The 24714-nt window shown below is 35.5% G+C and overlaps 1 protein-coding gene across 3 annotated transcripts in view; it reads left to right on the top strand.

Moving 5' to 3' along the window:
* FNBP1L (formin binding protein 1 like) overlaps positions 1 to 24714 on the top strand; it is a 58930-nt gene that overhangs the window by 20588 nt on the left and 13628 nt on the right. For all 3 annotated transcript variants that reach the window (XM_072868358.1, XM_072868356.1, XM_072868357.1), the window contains exons 2-8: positions 8931 to 9046; positions 17264 to 17317; positions 18860 to 19007; positions 19411 to 19473; positions 21071 to 21175; positions 21715 to 21843; positions 24005 to 24151. In XM_072868358.1, coding sequence (XP_072724459.1) covers positions 8931 to 9046; positions 17264 to 17317; positions 18860 to 19007; positions 19411 to 19473; positions 21071 to 21175; positions 21715 to 21843; positions 24005 to 24151 — 762 coding nt within the window. The remainder of the gene's footprint in view (positions 1 to 8930; positions 9047 to 17263; positions 17318 to 18859; positions 19008 to 19410; positions 19474 to 21070; positions 21176 to 21714; positions 21844 to 24004; positions 24152 to 24714) is intronic.

The following is a 24714-nucleotide window of genomic DNA, read 5'->3' on the forward strand; positions in this document are numbered from 1 at the left end:
TTTCTCCAGGTATTTCTTATGATGAGTAACAGCATCTCTAAGCATTGTACAGACTAGTATTTTTTTACTGTGATGCATCATATCACACTTAATTTATGGTTAAACTTCAAGTCTTCCTGGCTCCTTTTGCAAGTGACATAACTAGGACTAAAATCTACTTATGCTTCTGTCTGTTTATTAACAGCATTCAGTGACTCCCAGAAGACTCAGGAAGTGCCTGCTTTCTGGCTTGGCTATGGTGAAAATAAGTTTTCTTGGTGTTTAGGGGAATGGACATAATTATGTCCTTTGTATGTATAAGGCAAGTGTAGTCCTGTCCCTGTGTTAAAGTGGCAACTATTTTAATCCAATAATGCTTGAAAACATATTTATATGATTTGTGATCTGCTGTTATCTTGGACAGAGCTGTTTGAAAATGATCTGATGTGTGTTAACATAGGAATTATGTTTAAAGTAGAACTAAGTGGAGAATTACTGTTTCAGAATTAAGCTTTGGTTCAAATGCAGATAAGACTCAAGTATTTTGAAGATCTTTATAAAGAGCATATGTGAAAAAAATCTGGTTAATTTTTTTTAACCAGAAGTTGTTTATTTAAATAAATTTCCTCCCAATTAAAAGTTTAGTGAGATTAAGGGACTATTTGAAAGCTAAGTGAGTGGATTCAGATCCAGTTTTCAAAGTAGGATTTCCTGGTATATATTTTATGTATGCTTGTATTCTACAAGCAGGGTGTATGGTTAGTGATACCTGCTTTATATGTATGTGTGTTTATGTGTTTCTCAAGTGGTGGTGGTAAGGAAGTCCATTCTATTTGCTTGGGACAGAGTATCTTACCTCCTTACTAACTTGTAGGTAAAGACATTAAATTGAAGCTGACACATACCCACAGTGAACAACCCTAGTTGTTCATTGACAAGCACAATGTGAGGAGGCTGTGATGGGTAGCAGAGAGGAAGGATGCCTGTAGCCATGTTCTGGCTACTACGCGCTGTTTTGGTTCCTGAGGAGGACGAGGAGATGGTGCATTTGGGAAACAGTACTCCCTGCAGAGTGAGGCAGGTGGTGAGCCTGCCAAGGGAAGACAGAGCGGGAGTCCCCTGAGAGAAAGAGAAAGCAGACCCATAGATAAACTTGTGAAGAATTGAGTTTTTCTTTACTTAAGTTTGCATCCTGATACAGTGAGGTAAATACACTGTTTTAATTTATATTATGAAGGTGCCCATCCATTAATTGAAGAATTCTGGAGGCTATTCATAAGCTGGACAAATAGGAGTGGTTGTTGAGATGCCCTCTGTGGCAGCACATTGCTTTCCTCTCTTGTCTTTAACGTTGGTGTTCAGTGTCCCAGCTGTGAACTGTTTCAATCGGTTTACTCTGCTGGTAGAAAACTAACGCTGTTAAAATCAGTAGTCCAACTGATATATTCAGTGGCATGGGTGAACTGGAGTGCACAGCTGTAATCTCTAATGCCAGTCTCTAATGTCTTTCAGCTGATCTGCTGATCTCCAGATGCAGAACTTGATTTTGTTGTGGTTCTGGCTGCTCATTCCAAAACCAGTCACAAATGTTTCTACTCCTGTTCTCTCTGTGGTAGATTTGTGCCCTTTGTACAAAAATAAATGTGTCTGTCACACCTGTGAAGTTGTTAGCTGCCAAACAAGACATGCCCTCCTGCCAGACCTGACTTGCCATCAAAAGTTTCCAAAGCAGTACCTTTGCTGCTGATCTGAGGAGATCTTTAAAGAGAAAAGCATAGGTTTTGTATTTCTCTTCCTCAAATGTGGCTCTCCATTTTTAGCTTCACTTTAGAAACCCGACTTGCTGTATACATTCTCTTACAGCATGGCTAGGTCTCCAGCGGTTCAGTACCACTTTTGAGTTGTTTGCTCACTTTATCGTGCAAACATTTCTCTAATCACAGAAATTGACTTTAAAATCAAAGTTGACACTGGTATTGCTTTTTAAGAATATATACAAAAGCTTCACAGGCAAATGGATTTTTCATACTGCAGTCATGCTATGAATTTATTAATTCTTTATTTTTTAGAGCAAAATAGTCTTTCATCCAGCTAAAAGTAATTTTTAAATTCCCATTGTTTTCCTTTTGCATATTAAGCACTTCAAGTCTGCATTTCTAGCAGAGTTTCTCACTTAAGTATTTTCAAGCTGCAACATACTGTTTACTGGTAACACCAGTGTCTTAATTGTTGCAAGCAAAATAGCTCCATGTCCTGAAGGTCAGCTAACAAATTGTTTTCAGAAGTTCTTTTTAGGAATTATTTTTCCTTTTTTTGTCTTGAAAAGACTAGTTGATTTTCTTCATACTATCTGGCCTGTACAGTCTATACTGAACTTTGTTTTAATATGAAATTAAAATGCGAAGTACTGTTTAGTTTATGTGTATGCACCTGTAACTTATTTTCATCTTAATCTCTGGGTGCCTCTGCTTTATTGCCAGTGTAGCTATGGCTTTTGGTGTTGCTACTCTGAACCTTCTCATTGATACTAATCTTCTAGTCTGTAAAATGCTTAGCCTTTAAGTTTGCTTACAGCCACGTTTTTTCCACTCTCTTAACTTTAATATGTATATTGTTTTCAGAGAGGAATGAGGTATAATTTGCAGGTTAGTCTGGAAGCTACAATTTGGAACTCATAGAAGGCAGAAAAGCAAGACACTTTCTATTTTGTTCTTGGTATAGAAACAGCTCTTTGTTAGTTTTTAGATGTAAAACTAACAGGATGTTTAAAAAAAATAAACTGCTGTTTAGCTGGAAGCAATTCTTGTCTGCTTGTTAGGAAGAAGCACATTGCAGTTGCAAGAAAAAGAGAAGACCAGAAGACCAAATTGGTAATTATAAAAACAAGCAGGCAGGGAGAGAGAGAAGTGATAATTAGTTCAGACAGTAAAATAGAAGAACTATTATCCTAGGATAAAAAAGGAAGCAGGAATGCATAAAGATAGAGACAAAAGTAGAAAACAAAAACAGTTAGGCACTGAAGAGGTTTCAAACATCAGAAAAACTGAAATGCACTCTTGGAAGTAGATTAGTGTAACATACTCTAATTAAAATAAAATTTTATAATCTAATTTGTCCTGAAGACAAATAGGGAAAGGTATACTATACTATACTCTACTGGTACTTCTCATTAATATATTTATGTCTGATTATAGTTCCCATAATATTTAATGTAGCACATCAAGTAGTTCTTTGCACAAACACTGCAAGTTATTTTTAAAATAAATAAATTTACCTGGTGTCATCTCATTCATGTAAAATGTTGAACTGTTTGAACTTAATTCAAGGCCTTGATCTTTATTTAAAAAAAAAAAGAGGCAAGCTGCATAATGTTTCATAGAAACACTTCAGATATTTCAGGAGAAGAGTTTGATAAAATCTTAATATATGAAGTAGTCACTTTATAATGTTTTGTAACTTAAAATATTTAACTTCTTGAATAGAGTTGGGTCTTTTTGTCTTCTGCAGTACTGCTGATGCAGGAACAAAGGACATTCTGCAGAATTTAACCTATCATTTAAATTTATCCATAATTCAGGTTCATTTGAGAAACCCTCATGGGCTTTAATTGAGTAAACAAGAACTGCTATGATCAATGTTGAGTTACATAATTGGCCACGTTTTGGACTTGCAGTTGTGTGGTTAAGTAATTTGTTGCTTTTCCTAAAGTGATAATAAAATACAACATTTTTATCCACAAATGCACTGGGGCTTTTTTGATGCCAAATATTTTGTTTTTTTTCCTGAACAAGACCTGATTCCTGCTTTTTCGTGCTCCAGACTTTCTTCATGGAATCTCATTAGGGCATAGTATGTATTTCCTTATACGGGACTGCATAAGTGTTAAGAATTTAGAGAGCAAAATACAGGATTGATCTTTTAATCTCCCATTCACTGAATTGGAAGTTTAGACTGGCCAAGCTATGCAGCCTGGGGAACAAAAACTTGGGGAAAAAACCTAATCTTGTGCCAGTGCTTCAAAACTGCAAATAAGATCACTTGGGTAACTGTAGACTAAAACTATGGTCAGATAAAAGTGTGGAAGTAATGATGTACAATTGAGTCAAAAGAGAATAAAATGATGGTAGCATAATTAATGCGAAGTGTCATGATTTCAAATAAAATGTTTTATTAAATGATATATTTTAAAGATATTGCAGATTTATTTAATTATAGTAATTGAGATAGATTGCTTAAACTTGTAACTTGATGGAGTTCTGTGTTTAGTATGATTCTTAAGGCTTTCAACTGTGTTGTCTGGAGACCATCAAAATGGAGGTCAGTGAAACGGAGACTAATCAGCAATTCGATGTTGATGCAGTAAACGAGTTTATTGTAAAGGAATCATTTAGTAAAACAGGTTTGTTTGTTTGTTTGTTTGTTTGTTTTTAAACAGAATTTGATACCACAATCCTAGCTTTTAATGTGAGTAGAAATGCTTTCCAAAGTTGGTAAAAGGTGGGAACATTAACCCTTTGAAAATCTCAGTCTGGTTTAATGCCTTTTATTTGACACTCCCATATAAAACAGTGTCTGGACTAGCTACTGATAGCTTTTGCAAGACTAAAGGTTTGGTATTTACGCTGTAGCATTCCCTCCATGCTCATCCCTCTGAAGAGATCGTCCATGTTTTTCTTTTTGTTGGTTCTTGAGGCTTGTTTGGGGAAAAAACAGGTGTCTGTAAGAGGGGGAGAGCAAATCTTGAGTTCAACCCAGGAAAGACTGTTTTGTCTTTGGTGCAGATTTGATTTAGCTTGGCTCCTTGCTTTGATGCTTCAGCTGCTATTATTGTAAAACTTCCTGGTATCTGCAAAAACCTGATAAGTATTTGTAACATTGATCTGTGGTTCCAGTAAATAGTCTGGAAGCAGAATTTAGGGAGGTAACATTTCTTTGGGAATAGTCTATATGGACCTACTACAAACTTTTGGTGAAGTGTCAGATTTTTTTGTTTATAATGTAGAGTCTTTGGACTACATTCCAGCTTTTGAGTGGGCAGTTTCTACTTAGGGCCACCGTCCATTAGCTGACATTAATCAGTTTAATGATAGTCAGCTGTAGTTTTAATAGAGTTTTTTACAAAAATTCCCTGCTCAGCTGCTAAGGGGTGTGGGGAGTTACTAGACAAACAGCAATATATATTCGCCTTGGAATATTGTTGAGAACATACTTTGCTATCAGGGTAGTAGATAGCCAGATATTGTAGGATGTGCTCTTTTTTTTTTTTTTTAATTGCCTTGTGCTGATCTCTAGTTAATGCAGTTCTCAGATTTCTTATAAAGGAGCCAGCCAAATTAATACACTGATATTTATTTTGAAATTCCAGGCTTAAATTTTTGTGCAACTATTTGGCCCATTTTCTCTTCTGTACAGTATTGCCTGATTTTTGTGCCTTTTTTTCCTGTTCAAGATATCGCTTGGCTTGGCTTGTATCTCAGTGCATTAATTTGATTTCCTTTGTAGTAGTGTGGAAGATTTTCTGCTTGTGTTCCTGGATGAAAAGGAAACTTTTTGCTTAATTGAGGCCCAGAGGTCAAACATGGATGCTTCTGGAGAGAAGTTCTTGAAAGGACTACAAGTAAATTTGTGACTCACCTTTAGAAGCCTTTCTGAAAAGGCCATTCCTTTCTGCTTATTCATTGATGTTGCCTTTATCTTCTGCTCATTTATCTCAGTGTCATTATTGAGCAGTGTAAGGTGATTTTTGTGACTGCAGACTTTCATTCACCGGTTTATTGTTTACAGAGAATTTGAAAAATTATGAAGCCAATGTGTTTGCTTAATATATTTATCTCTTAATTGAGAGCTCTGTTTTACAGTACATACATGACTTACAGAGAACTTGAGACATTGTCAGTATGTCCAATTTAATCCAAGGAATCAATGTTTATGTGAGAGTTTATTATAGTGTTTTTATTTTGAATACGAATCTATATATCATCTGTAGTGGTGGGGGGGGGCTGTTGGGGTTGTTTTTTTTGTTTTAGGCATCCAACTTTGGTCATTCATAAGCCAGTTTTCAAAAAATGCTTTGGTACTTCTTGAAAGTTTATTTTTTTAATCCTTCCTACTGTATGCTTCATTCTAAGGTAGTGCATAATATAATTGCTGACCAAAAAATGGCAGTGAACAAACTGACTTTGTGAAACTGTCTAAGAGTGGGAATGTACTACTACTTTTTTTTTTTTTTAAATTACAGTAAATGTGGACTAATGGTCCACTAAATTAGGATTTCTGTTCCTTATCTAGGAGATCATTAATGCATCCATGAGTAGTTTCGTAGGTGTCAATAATGATGGAGGAGCTGGACTAATGTAAAGGCACGCAGAGTGGTGAGATAGCTAATGGCTTTTAATTTTTTTCTTAAACGGGATTTACTCCATTCAGGTTGTTCTGTTTATGTTATATGCATGTTCCTCATATAGGGAGGGAACAAATTCTTTCTTCCCTTGAGGGGCTATGGGATAATCCTACGAAGCTGTCTTTGCACAGAGAGTATCATTTCTAGAATCAGATGAAGAAGAAGAATTGAGGAAAGGAGGACTTCTTGGCACTCGGTCAGTGATGAAATACTTCTAGTAAAGCATGAGGGGAGAATAGCCTTAACGCTTGTCAAATGTACTCACTTTTTTCCATTCCAGTTTCATATTAGTAGCAGAGAATTAAGTTTAACCAGTAGGGTCCTTTTTTGTTTGAACAAAATATTTGGCAAGCCATCCTCTCTGGTTACATGTTCGGAAACATAAGTAATGTGGTGTTCCGTAATGCTAATGAAACCTTAGCAGCAAATGAGAGCTTTGTAGACTAAAGAGCCTAAGTAGGACAGCAAAGGCTTTGTTCTGCTGTGCACTGAAGGAAGTCAGTTCTTCTTAATGGTACTGAATGTTGGCTCCATGCCAGAAGTACCTTTTGGAAGCTTCTTTTGGATGCCAGGTTAATGTTGTCAGAGTAATTACAAAAATGAGTGGAATGTAAAAAAGAAAGGCTTCTTGAGATTGATGATTTATTTTTATCCATATATGCAAGAGTGGTTTGACACTACAGTATGGGAACAGTCTCCCTCTTCCCATACACAAACAATGCATGTTTTCTTTTTCTATTTTTCTAAAACCAGTAGCAGGAATGTCACTTTATTTGACAAAAGATATTTAGTGTGGAAATGTCCAGTTGGTGTAAAGTGGGCACGTTAGAACAATACGAGATACAGGACATGGTTTCCCAAATATATTAAAATCTTGTGTTTAGTCCCTCTCCTGTCTCTTGGCTGTTTTTATGGTTCTCTGGTGAAACAGATCAGGGAGAGTGGTTGTGGTTTTGGTGGAGAGGGTGATGCAGAGGCAGGAGCACATGGCTGCTAGTGGAACAGGATGGGTACTTTTGGTTGGCTGTACTTGCATGTCATTGGATGGAAGTGTTCAAGGCACTAACAGCCATGGTTGTTAGTCCATGGTGTAGGATACTAAGAGCTGCAAGGCAAGATTTGAGAGCAACCTTAATCCCGTTAGGTTCTTTTTGATTATTCTTGTTGGTTGTATATAGTTGTGTGGTCTTGTTATCTCTCTTAGTGAATACATTTTCCTTGAGTCTTAAGCCCTGTAGCATTTTATGGCATTTTTTGATTTAACTTCAGGTCATCCTACTGCATGTCGAAATTGAACTTAAATTGCTAATACTAAAGGTCGACATAATTCATTAGGTTCAGGCAAGTTACTGAATCTACAAGACACAGCTTCAGATAAGCACCCCTCACAGTTTTTTTGCAGGTTAAATAAACTTTGGCTTTAAATGCTTTCTTTAGCTTTTTTTTCTTTTTCTACTTTTTATTTTTTAAATTTACTGTGAAGCGTGTTTGGATTCAGCATATACAGGACACAAACTTTGATGTTGCAGTTGCTTGTCTTTTTGGGATACTAAGTAACTGTTAAGAAAAATTTACTGTAAATGCTGTCGCAAGCTGAAAATCCTCGATTTTTCCACTGTGGCAGATTTTTTAGCATGAAATACAAATATGTGCTAGACTAAAAATATTTGCTAGGCTGTATTTTGTACCTTTATTCATTCCTGTCTAATTCCCAACCCCCATATTTCCACTTTGTTTTTTTGAATTTTCAACTTGTCCTAATTAGTGTATCCTCTACCTGTTGATCAGTACAGAATACAGTGAAAGATTGGTTTTGAAGATGATTTAATTTATTAAAAATGCCCCAACTTTTTTTGGAAGCGTAGTTTATTTTTGACTGTTTCTCTTCTTTGTTTTGTGCCTTTGCTTTGCTATAACTTTCTTAATGGCTAAGGACAGGTTTGCTTTCTTAGGAATCTCTTGCCAGAGCTGATTGTGAACTGTGTATATAGATTTGCTTTAATAAATGTTTTTCATATGCAGACTACTCCCAACTTAGTCATGCAGCTATAATTTATATTATTTTTCTTTCAATGGGTAATCATAAGACTGGAAGTAAGTTTTTTTTGTTTATCCAATGAAATTACAACTTCTTGTGTTTTAAAACTGCCAAACACATCTCTGTTGAAGTCTCTTATTTACCTAATACTGATCTTTGGTTACATCTTCGTTATCTTGGTGGAAAAGATCCACTTTTGAATTAAAGGATTTTTAGGAGGAAAAAAGACATATTTGCATTGTGAAAGTGATCAAAGACTGCATACAAATTAAAATGCAAGTTTTTAGAGCTGGTTTTACAGAAAGAGGTATATATGTGCCTGCACATGCAGCTTACTGTTCTGGTATATGGCTGGTATATACATATACACGACTGATTTATAACTTGAATAACTTCTACAAAGTAGCAAGCATTCCCTCACAGCACAACTCATAAATAAATCATATGTCTTTTCTGGTGCTGCTGTGATTCTTAACTAATTCTGGGTATTTTTGTTTCCTTTTGTTTTTAAAGGATCAGTTTGATAACTTGGACAAGCATACGCAGTGGGGCATTGACTTCTTGGAGAAATATGCAAAATTTGTAAAAGAAAGGATAGAAATTGAGCAAAACTATGCAAAACAACTGAGGTAAGGATTTTTTTCTTTTAAAAAGAATCTTAGTTACTTAAAATCACTGTATCAGATGATGGGCAAGTATGTAACGTCATGATTAATGAGTGTTTTTCATTTACGGAGTCAATTAGATCACTAGTTCTTTTCATGACAGATAAGTTTTTCTTTACCAGTCCAAAACAGAAAGTTACCTTTGGGTGTGTGCTTGCTTGTTTTTGCCTTCTTCCTTCCCTCTCTTCCCACCCACCCTTCAAATCTTTAAACTAAAAAGGTTTAAGACTTAAATTTTAAGATTCAAAACAAAACCATAGTAATATTTTTCCACTATCAGCATGTTAGTTGCAAAGTGCATTATTCATATCTACATTTATGTGTGTGTGTGTTCAACCAGCTTCAAGCCTCTGCTACTAATTAATTTCTCATGTTGAATTGGTAAGAGCTACACTACATTGTGTTAAGAAATCTGATTGAAGTAATTGAGTAGAACTTGAGAAAGCAGCAGATCTTCCTGTCCTTGAAGCGTGCCCTTTTCGTAGCTGGTCTTGTCCCTTTGGGTGAGGCTGTAACCCAACCACCCTTTGTCTTATCTCCAGTTTACTTTCTGTTGGTGCCAAGTGAAACATCTTTTAGGTCCAATAGGAATTTCCCCTCAGGGATCGTACAAGGATCGTACAAGAAGAGTAGCAGCAATGAAATGGCAGAGAATCACATTCTTCAGAGGAAAGTAGGATTGATTTTTACCAAAAGGTGCGCACAGTGCTTGAAGAACAAGATTTCAAATAAGACATTCCTGTGAACTTGGCCTTCACCAAAATCTTTGCTGTCTTGAATTCCTTTGAGGATTCAGCTGAAGCTGCTGCCTAGCCCTTCTGAGATTGAAACTGATAGCTGCTTCTCGTCCATGGTGTCTTCCATCGTCTTATCATTGGCAAACTAGATTTTCACCATCATTGTCACCAGATACAGTTGAGGAATCCTTCCTCATAAATGCACTAATGAGGTTCATAGCTGAGGGTATGGCTGTTCTCTGTCTAGGCTGCTCATTTCCTTTTTGATTTTTTAAATCAGTTTCTTTTGATCCAGTTGTGTATATTCACCTAACATAATACCCCATTACTTTACTGAAGGAATTTTTTTCTTAAAAGGAAGGAAATAAATACCACTTTTCCAAAGCTGGCGTAGAAGAGCTTCTGGAGGTAAAAGAAAGTTTGAAGCATGCACAGCACCAGTTCACAGCCCAGTTTTGATTTGTTTTCAGTTGTCTGTTTAAAAATGGAAATGTGTTTTATTTGCACGAATCTATCCAGATCTTTTCCTTAAATAGAATGAACAAATGCCATGTTGCTTAATTATATTTAAAGGTTCATTCCACAGCTAGCAAGATGAGACACTACATTATTACTTCAGGATTTGACTAAAAATAGGAAATCTTCTCTGTTCAGCATTTTACTCTTTTGGGTAAAACTATTGATTTTTCTCAAAGTGTTTTTCAAAAACGAAAGAGTTAGGTCGAGTACCCCTTTTGTCAGATGACTAGACTGACTGTCCACGTGCAGCAGGTATGACAGTTTTGGGAAACACAGGTTTTGCTGCACACGTATTGCACAGTGCATGCACGCACTTCCTGCCTGCTGCCAACAAGGGTCTGGAAAGCACACACACAAGAGGGTGACTGATTTTCTGCCAGTAGACCAGTTCATGAAGCTACTCTTTGATATTCTTGCCTGTGTATTCCTCGGGGGACAATTGATTGTTAGTAGTGAACTGTCTTGTGATAACAACTTGATTCAGCCATCATTGCTCTGGAGGACACTCACTGTTTTTAACCATGTAAAACAATCATGAGGCCCCAGGGGAGATTGAGATCAAGCAAAATTTTCACCTCCAGAAGAGTTAGTCATCCTGCAGCTTGCTCCTTAGAAGTTCTGAGAGAGAAAATCTTGGGGATGGACTATGGTTCTGGTGAATTTTAATGCTGGCAGCATATGGCCTGTGAGACAGATATTAGTATCTCTAATAGAAATTTCTAGTTTATCATTGTTTTTTCCTTTTGTAATGAAATACAATCTGAAAAATAGATTGTTGAGAATCTCTTCATAATGAACTTTGTAACTGAGATTTATTATGCCCTTGTTTAGTAGATGTATAAACAGTACGGTGAATGGTCACCTCTTGGTAGTTCTGTGGCTCTCTTAGTACTTGGATGGGAGACCAAGAAAAGCCAAGTTTAATGAGGGAGATAATGCTAGTGATGTATGGTGGTATTTTTTTTCTGTCTTGGTTTCACTGTGGGCCGTGAACATTCTGTTAAGGTTGTTGATGGATCTTATTCTCATAGACTTAAACCCAAGGACAAAAACCTGAGTGACTTTTTCATAGCAGTTTTCACAAATTAGAGTCTGTGTCCTGGCAGAAATTCATATTCACTTTGTGTATACCCTTGCATTTTCATAAAAAATTTTTTTTAATACCGTCACAACTTAGTGATGAGACTTACCCAGGTGCAACAGCTGTTCTGAGTCTTCTAGGAGATGACAAGTGATGCATGTAAAGCATATGAGGAACTGTTTGAGTGAACTCACTATATTCTTACTGTATGCAGTTATTGCAGTTTATGGTCGCTGAGTAATTCCAGAAATGATAACTTGTGACAGTCCTGTCCAAATGCTGTTTTTAGGTTGCAAGCCATTCCTTGCTATTCTTCTTTGATAGGCAGTTCTTGATACTGAGGAAAAGTACAAGAAAAATTGAAACCATTGAGGAATCCTCAAATGTCTATGGAGAAAAAAAAAGTCTAGAGAGCTTGTCTTGTCTTTGTCTGCAATATACTTTTTTCTGAAAAAAAGCAACTACTTTTTTCATATTTTTTTTTGAACTAGCTTAAAGGAAAATCTTAAGTTTTGTGTAGCTTAGGTCTCAACTAATGTATTGTGGTACCCCAAGGATTGTGAAGGTTATTATAGGCTGTTACTGAGTTATAGGGATATGAATCAGGACAAACATATTGCAATATACATTGTAGATTAACAGATTTCATTTTAATTATATGACTGTTTAATTTGTTCTTATTTTATAATTGGAAAAAAATAGATTTAGTATGTGCCAAATTACTGGGCCCTGGCTGAATTTTGTAATTGAATTCTCAGATGCTGTTTTGATCAGCATTGTTGCTTAAAAGGGGCGAGGTAAAGGTCTATTTTGTTTACTTCCACATCATCACACACGAAATAATTCTGGAGGTTCACACCCTCTTTGTTCTGTCTGAAGCATTATGGCACTTGAGAAGACAGAGGAGTTCCACTTCCTGTGATGTTAGGCAGTAATACAAGTTATACCTGCAGTTATAGGTGAAACTAGCATGTGGAATAAGATTTCTGAATTTGGTCAGCTTCTCTGTTGTCAGTTTAAAGAAAATAGCAGTGATCATTCTTGAACTATTTCAGTGTTTCCCTTTAAAATTGTACGTTGTGAGCTCTGGAGATGTCTAGTTAATCTGAGCAAATGTATTTTTCATGTTCCTTCTGCATACTATTGTGTATAAGTGGGTTTTTTCCTAAATACAATGTTAATATATGCATATGTCTAGTCAAATTGAGACATAGTTACCACATTTTTAGATGCAGAATCTTGAAAACATTATTTAAAATGGGTGTAAGCTCAAATGTGAAGTTGGGGACACAAATTATCACCATATGCATTCATTTCTCAAATCTCTCTCCCTTTGATTGGAGCTCAGAATTTACGCTGTTGATTATTATCCAAATATGGATGTGGCAGGTTTTCTTATAGTGATGTTTCTGCAAGCCAAAACATACAAATTTTTAACGATTCCAAGGATATTCAGCTTCTTAAACTCAAATTCCATGTTACAATTTTTTAAGATTCATCTCTTCGGTTAAAACTTTTTCTGATGATGTGCTACTAAATACGGTTCATTGTCATTGTTTTCACCCAGTCCACAATATTGATATGCAATCACTGAAGCCATCAGAACCCTATTGAAGGTATTACTTTACATATAAATATGAAATGCCCTTAAGTACTTCCTGCAATTTTTTTAGTAACTTATGAAAGCAGACTTCAAAGTTTGTTCCCAAGCTCGTTTGTAATATGATGTGTAGAGGCTGTAGAGGTTTAGTATCAGCAGATGCCACAGTAGCTGAGTTTCTATCTTAACACAAATTCTACCATATTGATGCTGCTGCTACCGTTCTTTATGTTCTATATTAATTGACTGAAGAAAACTTAGTTTTGAGTTGATAAACACAATTTTTATACAAATGTCTGTAAAATTTTATGTAGATGTTTTATGTACATGACTATAAATAATTTATTAACTAGGGTGCTTTTTGAAACTTCTGGCTACATGACTGAGGTGGTACATGTCTTAAAAATCAGTAATATAGTCCAGGCTGCTATCTCACTGGTGTTGACCTGAGACCAATTTATGGTGAGAAGAGAGGCTGATAAAATTACAGGAGCAGCACAATTGTATGTGGTTAGTCCGGTATGAAATCTGCTTCCAGATGGCTGTAAGACATAGTGTGATAGAAGTTGTCTAAATTGTACTTCCAGAGAGGATTAAAGTGTCATCGATCTGCACTTTCTAAGGAAATATAGACCAATTTATCGCATAGATTTGGTTAAGTTCTGATGGTCTGCAATTACTTCTGCAGTTTTCTTCTAAACTAGTCCAGATCCATATTTGGATCCTGAGGATTAGACACATGTTTAGATAAAAATGTTAAAGAACGTTATGTCCCCTTAAAGTGTCAGCTGGCTCCTCTTTGAAATAATGCTTCACTCTTCAGATCCACACTCATACTAGCTGCTTGTCAACTTGCGTTTTTTCAAAGATTTAAATCTAATTTCTCTGTTTTTTTCTAAGTGTTGGTGTTCAATTATTGGAAAAAGCCATTTATGCTTCATCGTTCCCGTGAACACGGGCTTTTTCTTTGAACTTTAAATTCTGCATTTGCTTGTTTCATATTTATTGACTTTGATTACTGTACCTTGTGCTATTATTGAACCTTAAATCCTGATCACACAGTGTCTCAAAACTGTATGTTCCTGTGATCCTAAGGTAGACAAGATTGACTAATGAAACTGGCTTTTATTAGGAGAAAGGATTATGCAATATTTTTGTCTCGCTAGAAATAGTAAACAGTTGCGTTAAAAAATGAAACCAGAACAGAAATCAACATGCTAGTAAATAATCTATATTTGTGACCCTTTTTGCCTGTCACTTTAAACTGTACGTTTTTTAGTAAGTGGTTTCTTTTCTCATTTTTAACATCACTGAAAATCTTCCCTTGAAAAGGCTTGTGCGTGGTTGCTTAGCTACAGCATTGTATGCTTGTTATGCATTTCACCTTCTGAATAATAATAAGGTGAATTTTAGGAGTTTCCCATTTGTTAATAAGCACTGAGGAGCAAAGCAGAAATGTAAGGGCAAATGAAACATGGGAAAGTTACTTAGCGAAGAAGATTATTCTTTTTTTTTCTTTTACTTGGGTTTATGCATTTTCCAATCAAAATGTCTGCATTTAATCCCTACCAAGTAGAATGTTATAACAGGCAGTGGATTCTGGTGGTATCAAAAAGAGATTCTTGTTTTAACTTCAGTGAGAAAGTTCTTATAAAATTTGTAGATACTTTTTAAAAAGGTCATTGTTTATTCTGTTTCTTAGTACATATTGATGTAAAAAGGACTTGACTATCTCATTGTGATTGTTCTTTCTGGTTGTAGTCTCTGAAGGTGTGGAAAGAGACAAAGGGTCTAAGCTTGCTATTTCCATACTGACTCCCTGCTCACATTTTAGTATGTACTTCATGACTGAACCTAGTCTCACTACTTGTACCCTTGTACCATAGAGATAATATGACTTCCAAATAAATTGATTTGAGAAATTGCAGAAGATTATTTTAGATGAAAGCAGGATTAGCACCCTTGTTGTAATGATAAAATGGTTCATAGTTTGTGACAACCGAAGTTACACACAGACAGTGGGAATGAGATACAAAACATGCATGCGAGATTTTGTTTCATAGAATCTTCTCGTATTCCTCCTCTGCTTTTTTCTGTAGCGTTGGGGGTGTAGATTGCTTTATATAGTCCACTTCTTTGCTGCTTTTGGGGAAACTGTTTTGGGCTATCTTTAATAATTAGTCTAAGAAGTCAATGACCAATTGTCTCAATTACTACTGAACTGATAGATGGAAGAATGATATCCAGAGGCCAATTGAAAGACAACTGTTAAAGCAGCTCTGCTAGGTTTGCATTGTTTTATACTTAATTTCTTCTTTGGGTGGATGTATAAAATAGTTTCATTACAAAATATCATCCCTTTACCCAATACAGAAGTTTGAATGAAGTCTCTTTCATACCAGTCAAAAAGCAGAAGCATTCTTCGCATTATCTAGGTCCACCTCAAGATCACACTTGGAGAAGTCTTCCCTAACAAGCTCAAGGCAAACACTCTGTCTCTTGAACAAAAAGATTCAGTTGTATGCACTTGTTTTGTTGTTTGGGGTTTTTTGTTCTTAAATGGAAGGTATGATTATTTAGAGATGTATGGGGAAAAAAACTGCCAGCATTGTGTTGCTTCTGTTTGTGCGTTGTAAAGCAAATAATTGACATGCATTATTTTCTGCGGAGATGTTAATTCACACTTAAAAATATTACTTTGATAGTGTAAATGAGTGATACCATAACAGGCAGTCTGGTCCACAGCTTAAACATTACTAGCAAGATTTCGATGAAGTGGTTCTAATGTTTGGAAAATATGAGAATTTTTGTAAGGGTGGGCACCGGTATTTAAATACCAGTCTATTTAATTTGAGTAGTAGATCTCTCTTTAAATACTGTTTGCTGCTTTTAAAAATACACAGCAACCGAGATGTTTCACTGCTTTGACCTCAAAAAGCACAAATGTTGAAGGTAAGCAATTTGAGAAAAATCCCGTGTCTTACCTGTTTTTCTTTCGTACAAAAGAGGATTCTTTATTTGCTGTAAAATGACAAACTCTTACAGGGAAAGGAAAAAAACTGTAGTAGAATTATAATTTCAATTTTTCTGTTTTGTGGAAAAACCTGACAATTTTGAAAATTGCTAGAATAAAAAATGCAACCAATTGAAGGTATGAACATCCAGCTACTAAAACTGAGAAGGAGAGTATGGATTTTTTTTCAAGACTGACAACATGTATCCTTTTGAATTTCCAGAATTTTAAAAGACCTCATTGCTATCAGAAAAACAATATTGCAAGTCAAGGTAGAATGCTGTGCTGGAAAAAATGTGTACTCGGAAGTTTAAAGCAAAGGTTGACATACAGGAAGATAAGAATTCAAAAAATCATTGAACATTCTCTCCTCTTACCCCTCCTGTCTGTAAAATTGTGTGGCTTCATTTCATGTTCATCACAGGATTTGGGATATTTGTAGCAATATATGTAACTGCAAATATTTTGTGGTCGTTTGTGTAAGCAGTGTATGCCTGTGTTATTTATGCTCTAGGGTAGAGTAGGTGATGTGGTTTGTATGTTTCTTAACGTGCTGTTTCTGCATTGTATGATAAGCAATGAGTTCATACCAGTGTTCTCGGAAATTGGACTGTGATACTGTGTAAAGTGCTGGTCCCATGGTTCGTCTTTTAGAGATTTTCTTGGTTTCTAAAAACCTGATATTTAAAACACTGGTGGTAGGGCAAAATGTAACATCTTTCCTGAAAAGAGATGTTGCCTCTTCTCTTCTGGAAATATCCTTATTGAAGATTTAGAGATACTGTGGTTAAAACCTTCGACCTGAATGTACACTCAAAGCTTAATTCAGGCATGAAGTTTTGTGCTCATGGGTATAGCATACAGTGTGTGCTATCTATATGTTACACAGTGATCATACATTTGCTTTTTTCTTGTCTGCTAGCTTCTTTTGCATGTGTGAAAAGGATGTTAAATAAAGAACTCATTATTTCATGTCTTGTCACTGTGCAATAGAGGTTTTAAAATACTTAAAAATATATTGTTCTAGGCCAAAGTGACTTAAAACTTTGAAAATGTAATAGATTTCTGCCTTGTGTTATCTGAAGGACCCTTATAATTTGACAGAGGGAATAGATTTGTTCCTTTAAGTCATTACAAAGAAATAATTTCTTCATGCAGTTTTCTATGTGTATGTCTTCTATTCTCAAAAGAGACTCTAAAATAGCATCTTTTTTTCGTTCTTCCTTAATAGAAATCTGGTTAAGAAGTACTGTCCTAAACGTTCACCCAAAGACGAGGAACCCAGGTAAAAATGTGCATTTCAAGTTGTATGTATAAGAAACGAAGACTACAGTATGCTCTGTCCTTTTATGGATTTTTTTTTTTTTTTTTTTTAAGACAAAGTATTTAATTGACTAAGACAACAAAAGAATTCTGCTTGGCTTCTTATAGTTCTGCTGTAATTCTTAAGCATGAAACCTGAGTTTACTTCTATTAGTATTTTGAAGGAGTAAACATGGCAGGCTGTACTTGCTCCGTTCCAAATTAATCTTTAGCTAGCTTAAAGTTTGAAAGCAGAAGTTTAGTATGCTATGTACAGTCTAGTTTTTTTTTTTTTATATAGAAAAGCAATTATGTGTCCTTAGGCTGTGTTTTTTGCTTAGTTCAGTAGAGTTTTTCGGTACATTTGTATGGCAATACAAATGTAGCTATACATTTGTATACTGAGACCTGAGTGTGCGCAAAGTTGTCATGTTTTTGGCAAGAAGAGCTCTTAAACTGCTGACTTGCTTTGAACTCCGGAGACAAAATAAGTGAATGTCTAACTGTGGAGGAGCAATTTGTGCTAAACAACTTCATGATTATTTATCAGAGAGGTGCCTGTTTTACTGTCCATGTCCATAGCTATTTTTTTACTTAGAAAAACACAATACTTTTTTTCTTTAGGGATAACTCTTAAGAAGTGGGCAAGGTTCAGGTTGCAGCCAGAGCACATGCTGTGCACAGAGTGCCTGAGACTTCACACTAGGATTTCCTCTAAATCTTTCAGCTGTTTAAAGATTCTGGACCACAGGGAATGGGATTTCTAGTGCTAGGGTGGCATTTGAATTCCCCAGAGCCAAGCCTATGGAGATGGCAGTATTCCACAGTTAAAAGAGAGAAAGATGTATATTTTAATGTGGTGCCTGTTTTTGTGTTTTTTGTTTTGTTTTTTTGTTTTTTTTTTTTTCCTTTCTTCCCTTCCACACACACTTTCTACCCTATGCCCCTCCTCTTCCCCCTTTTTAGTGCCAGCCATAGTGGCACCTTACTTCCAGCCAAGAGGTGGGCAGGCAAACAGGCAGCTGTCTCCAGAGCTGATAGCAAACTTGTTCTGTAGATCATCCATCGGGATGCATATGAGTGGTATGATTGGCATGTTCCACCCTCAAGACTACCAAGCACATCATCTCTGCAGCAAGTTCAGCCTCCGAGCCTAGGGACGTATATATCCGTTCCCAAGCTCAGGCCTCTCAGTTGGCAGCTTAGGAGATACCACTATACTACAGGGCTTTCCAGGTAGTATTCTTCTTCTTTCTTTTCCATCCACAAAAATCCATATTCTTAAAAAATGTATTTGAAGAGACATTGCAACATATAGTACATGCTAGGCTTAATGTAGGCTTTCCCAACTTGCATTTCTACTATAATTGAATTAGCGTTAAGATAAGGTTTATTGTAAAATATGTATGTGGGTTTCTTTTTTTTTAATTTAATCAGGAGTACAGACTATACTAAAAGAAGTCCATTTAAAAAACCTGTCTCACTTTTTCTATATGTATGTTTGTGCGTGTGTGCTTTCTGTCAGGTTTACTTCGTGTATTGCCTTTTTTAACATCCTTAATGAGTTGAATGACTATGCAGGACAACGAGAAGTAGTTGCAGAAGAAATGGGACACAGAGTGTACGGAGAATTGATGAGATATTCTCATGATCTAAAAACTGAGAGAAAAATGGTAATTTCTATATTTTGATTTGATAATAGGATATCAAAATGGGTATGTGTCTTAACGAATTGGTGTATTTGTTTACCCAATTTAATGAAGTTGGCAATAAGTAGGTTTTGTAACACATTTATAAAACACATCTTTAAAGTTATTCTGTATTTTTATGTACTGGTTTACTACAGTTATTAAATATAAAAATTAAGATCTTGGGAGATAGTGCTTACTAGTAACTTTTTTGCCAGTGTAATTTTCATCTGTGGTACTGTTCTTCTATGATTAGTAAGTCTTCCAAAGAGTACTGGTAACTTGTGGGAGATACTGCACATCGTAGTGTGTCAGCTAGAGCAGGGACTAACTAATGGTAATAGTACTAAAAAGATAAGTAAATTAAACTTATTTGTGGTGGTTTTAGCATCTTCAGGAAGGGCGAAAGGCTCAACAGTATCTGGACATGTGCTGGAAACAGATGGATAATGTGAGTTTGTGTTTTGTTTTGTTTTTTTTCCCTATCAATCATAATAATATATAGTCTGTAAATGGAACTGTTGTCATCTTGCTTGCTTAGACTTCAATGTTTAGCTATATTACTGAATGTTCAAATCGGACTTAGTAACATCCAAAATACAGTTCAATGTATTTGTAGTTCCCTGCTTAAAGAAAATCTCCTGTAAAGAACTTCTGCGTATGTTTGAGTGAAGCCTTGGCTTCTATCCAGCATAAAGGAATCTGTTTTTAACATGGGTACAGGCTTCTTTCGTTGCTTCTCTGTGGGCTACTTTTTGTTTAGAGACTAATTAATAATGACAATTTATTTATATGAAGATGAAATCTTAAGACACTGTATTTGACTTGAGTTCGAGGGCTTGTTACATGAGGTCTATTCAAGCGTACCACTATAGACTACTATACTTTCAGGAGGTAGAATTACTTTTGAACAGAGAAATGCAGGAAGTGAATTTCTCTAGAACAGATTGTAAGCCCCTTTTTCTTGAGAGAAATGCTTTTAAAAATGAGAAAATATAAAATTCAAGCAAGTGTGTTCAAGATGCATTTGGTACTCTGCTGGTTTTGAGTCTTAGAAATTTATTATATCTTTGATACAGATTATTGTGAAGCAATACCAGAGAGGTGAATTTCTGTTCTGTTTTTGTGGACCCAGATAAGCAATGTCTTGCTTCAGTGTCATGTCAAAGAGTTTAATTCATGGTCAGAGGATCAGAGTAGAAACAGATGTGGTAATTTAGATGCTGTCATCCTTCACCAAGATAATTCCCAGCGTTCACCTCAAACAATCAGTTGTGTTGTGTGCACTGTATTTACTTGAGTGCAAAGTCAGTCTTTTAAATGCATACAATCTCTAAGTGACACATTAACCTCAATTGCCTGACTTTGCACTGAAGCAGGAGAGCAGTGCTCACACAATCTCTGTTGCCAGTTTGTATCTAGAGATACTAACTTCTTGAGCTGCAACAGTTTTTCCTACAGCAGTTGTCTAGACAACAGCAGGATATATTGAACATCAAGTACATTCAATATTGTTGTCTGTGCTGCTTACAGCTGTGCCAGTGGATATGAATACTGATGATAATGAATGGGTATGCTAAGATCTTGTAATATAGAAAAATCCTTCAGACTACCTTCAAAATAATTCAGTTGAATTTATTCAATTAAAATTGACCACTGAAGAAGGGAACTTGAAAATTTTACTCATACAAGTCCAGGGTTAAGTTTTCTGCCCCCTAATTTTTATTTAGGTTATTGAAGTCAGGCTAGAAAGTGGACTTGTTCATTTATAATTAACTGTGGATCTTTGTAATAGGTTATTTTGATTATCTGATATTTTACAGCATAATTACAGTTGTTTCCTTGCTGGTACTTCAAGGAAATAGGTTTTAAATAGAAAAGTTGAAAATTTTTGAGACTTGGTTGCTGTGAGAACAAAGTATTTACTTAAAGGTACTTAGTGAATTTAAGATATTTAAATGGAGTTTTGATATTTAGAATTCAAAATTGCTATACAAAACCAAAAGGGGCTAGTGGCTGTTGAAGCAGTAAGTTTGTGGCTTTTGTAGAGCAAAAAGAAATTTGAGAGAGAATGCAGAGAGGCAGAGAAGGCACAGCAAAGCTATGAAAGACTGGACAATGACACTAATGCAACAAAGGCTGATGTTGAGAAGGTAAGAGCGGTGCCATTTCTTTCTTTACTCTCTATTATAAAAAATATTTTCTTTGCATGTTTATCATCAGTGCTGGAACAACATTCTTTGAGTGTATAAAATAGTGTATAAAATATGCTTGCTTATTACGTGCAAAATCAAAGTTACAGTAAAATATAAGACAGCACAGAGAGGGAGTATGCTTCATTAGTCTTGAGGTGATGCTGTTGAGATGATGACTGTCTTCCTCAGGCAGGCTTACTGGTATTTGGTATCTTGTGGTATATATGTTCAGTCACTTCTATGGTTTTTAGGATATGCATTTAAGTGATGTGGCTAAGGAAGCTAAAATGATCATTGCTCTTTCTGTATATAATAAATTAGGTCTGTAGACTGTCCGTATATATGAAGTCTCACATTCTTTTTATTTCAGTTATGAGGATGTCAGTTTTGATGACTTGTGATTAGTGTTTTTGCATAGTTGGTCAAATAAATTAAAATAATGCTGTATATCATTGAAAAGCACAAGACATGTTTGAACTGATAACACTTTCCTCTAGGCTAAGCAACAGTTAAACCTGCGCACACATATGGCTGATGAAAACAAAAATGAATATGCTGCACAACTACAGAATTTTAATGGGGAACAGCACAAACACTACTACATTGTAATTCCTCAGATTTATAAGGTAAAATAATTAACAGAGAAAGTATGTCTGATCATCTTTTAAGGGAGAAGTAGATTTTACAATTTAAAAGTTGGGAGGGGGATTTTAGTGCATAATTTTATCCAGAAATTAGCATAATCATGATACAACCTGCATTTTACCATGAGACTTATTGCTTACATAATTATGCTTAGACTTGTAATTAAAATATTTTGTTGCATTTTCTATTAAGATTTTATATTTTATAGACTCTTAGTTTAAATATTGCTGAAGAGGTATGGCAAAATAAACATTTGAGACATCTGGGTGAGAGCAAACATTTAAAACAATCATTCTAATAAGGTTTGATCACTAGTTCTCTTGATATTTGTGTATGTTTGTGAATGCTTTGACTCTGGCAGAGATGAAGGAAAGTGTATGGCTAATGGTGACTGGTTTAATGTATCTCATGTGCAGGTATAAAATGAGTGGACCGGAGGCAGAACTACTTACCCCCCCACCCCCCCACCCCCATTGGTCATTGCTTCATCAATATTACTGGCAATCCACAGAACTCTCTAAAATAATAAAGTTAAAGGTCAAATTAGATCAATACTTTGCATCTAAAGGTGCTTTCAAGGTGCTTCATGTAACTTTTAAGTTGTTTGTGTGTTGGTTTTTGGTGTGGGGTTTTGGTTTTTTTGGGGGGTTTTGGTTTTTTTTTTTAATTCTTTCAAAAACAGAGAGACTTTGCAAAACTAGTTTAAAGTAAAGTGGTTGGGGGGGTGTCAGGTGAGCAGGAGTTCAGAAGTGTATTGGCATATACGTTCAGCCATTTGGGAGAATACTGTGACTGTAGAAACTGATTCTGAGACATGGAGTGAGGAAATGGAAAGTAAAAATACTGACTTTATTTGATGGTGTGCCAGCTTAAGAATACTTGATATTTTCCAGAAGCATAAGGGACTTCATATTTTTAAAAAATACTTATTAGAAGGTCTAGGATTCACAGGAGAAAATTGGCTTGGCTTATTAAAGAATTATGTGATATTTTAACTGTTAAGCAGCACTACAGTAGATCTGACATCAGCACACTGATGGAGGAATTGCAGTCAACTTCCAGGAGAAACAGTTCGATCATCTTTGTAGCTTGGACCAGAGTTTTGGTTTATTGCCTTTATTTCTCTAGGGTTAAAATCTATTATCATTGTAAGATACTACTTATGTTTTTTGAAATCTCCAGTAAGAGCAGAAAGGCCTAGTCCTACTTTCTCTTGGGACTACATTTTTATTATTTCCTTGCAAATATTTGGTTACATTCTATGGGAAAACCTTGGGAGAAGGATTTAGCATGACTAGGTTGTTGCTTTGTTTCGGAGTGATTAAATTGGATGCTGTTTGAGACATCTGCCTTTGTTAGAGTAGATAGAGGAAAGACCCAACTTTTTATCCCATTTTTGATAACCTGTTGATGTATGTACTATTGCGTTTTCTTTTGTTGGTTTTTCTTTTTTTCACCTTCAATTAGGTGAAAAGTCGAAGGCTATTACCTTAATAGTATTTATTTTTAATTTGTTCTTTTTGTTGTGTTCCAGTAGACTTTTATTACAAATCTTATGTAATGGTATTCTTTTCTTTATTTTCTTGCACACTTCTAAAGGAAATGGTTTGTATTTCAAATCAGAGAGCATGTCTAAACAGCATATAATTTTAATATTTCTAATTTTTCCTATTTATTTAATCATTGGTATTTATTGAAAAGCATAAAAATAAAAGCAAGATATTTATCACCAGAGAGAAATTATTTGGAACTAGGAGAGTGCAGAGATGTAGAAATTAGTAGAATTTCTTAGTTTTCATTTTTGCATGAAACAAATATTTTAAACTAAATAGGTGGCTGTAGACACTGTACAAGTGCTTTAAAAAAGAATAAGGAAAAGAATGTCCAGTCCTTTACATCATTTTTAAAAATCAAAGAGTATCAACTCTTTGTAATAACTGTTCTGGGCATCTTAAGTCTATGTCTGAAAGGACTTGATTTTTTAACTTAATTAAGTTCTGTGTTGTTAAGCAAATAAAAATACTGGGAAAGCACAGAAATTCTGTACTACACTGTGGTGACCACAGTAACTGCATAAATCGGGATCGGGGGAAAAAAAATCTGCAAATAAAAGCTTTATTTTATCTTACTTTGTGCTTGCAGCAACTTCAAGAAATGGATGAAAGAAGGACTATCAAACTTAGTGAATGTTACAAAGGCTTTGCTGACTCTGAGCGCAAGGTTATTCCGATTATCTCTAAATGTTTAGAAGGGATGATCCTTGCAGCAAAATCAGTTGATGAACATAGAGTAAGTAGAATTGAACGACTTTTTAAATGTGCATGAGCAATTTCACTGATATGGAAGCTGTGGAGAGGGGAAAGATGGACTTACCCTGTACATTTATCTTTCTGTTGTCAAATATTTGTCTGCTTGAAAAGTGTTGTGACTTCAGTTTTAGCCTAAATGGTCACTTCCACATTCAGTGTCTGTTCTCTTCCTGTTTTATTGCTTTCTTGTGACCTGAAGATCTTTGACACTTTCTCATGGTATGTGATTTTGGACACATTGTTTTGGTTATCCTGAAACATCCTGGAATACCAACATGGTTGGTATTTTCTCCAGTATGTAGCATTAAATCATATAAAGGGTGTTCAGTTAACAAAGTATCATTCTGTGTCCTGTTTGCAGCAATTGGCACTTCTTTATTTCTTCCAATATGGGTTCTTCCCTATTATATCTTACTACATCTAGTTTCTTAGTGTTATCTTCATTCCAGTGCTAATGTTGAAGGATTAGAAGGTGGGGTAATAGTTTGGCCCTGAAGCATGTCCTGTTTCAAATTTGTGATAACTCTTGGGGAGTATTTGCTG

This window comes from Ciconia boyciana, chromosome 7 (genome assembly GCF_034638445.1).
Source record: "Ciconia boyciana chromosome 7, ASM3463844v1, whole genome shotgun sequence".
In the NCBI taxonomy this organism is placed as follows: domain Eukaryota; kingdom Metazoa; phylum Chordata; class Aves; order Ciconiiformes; family Ciconiidae; genus Ciconia; species Ciconia boyciana.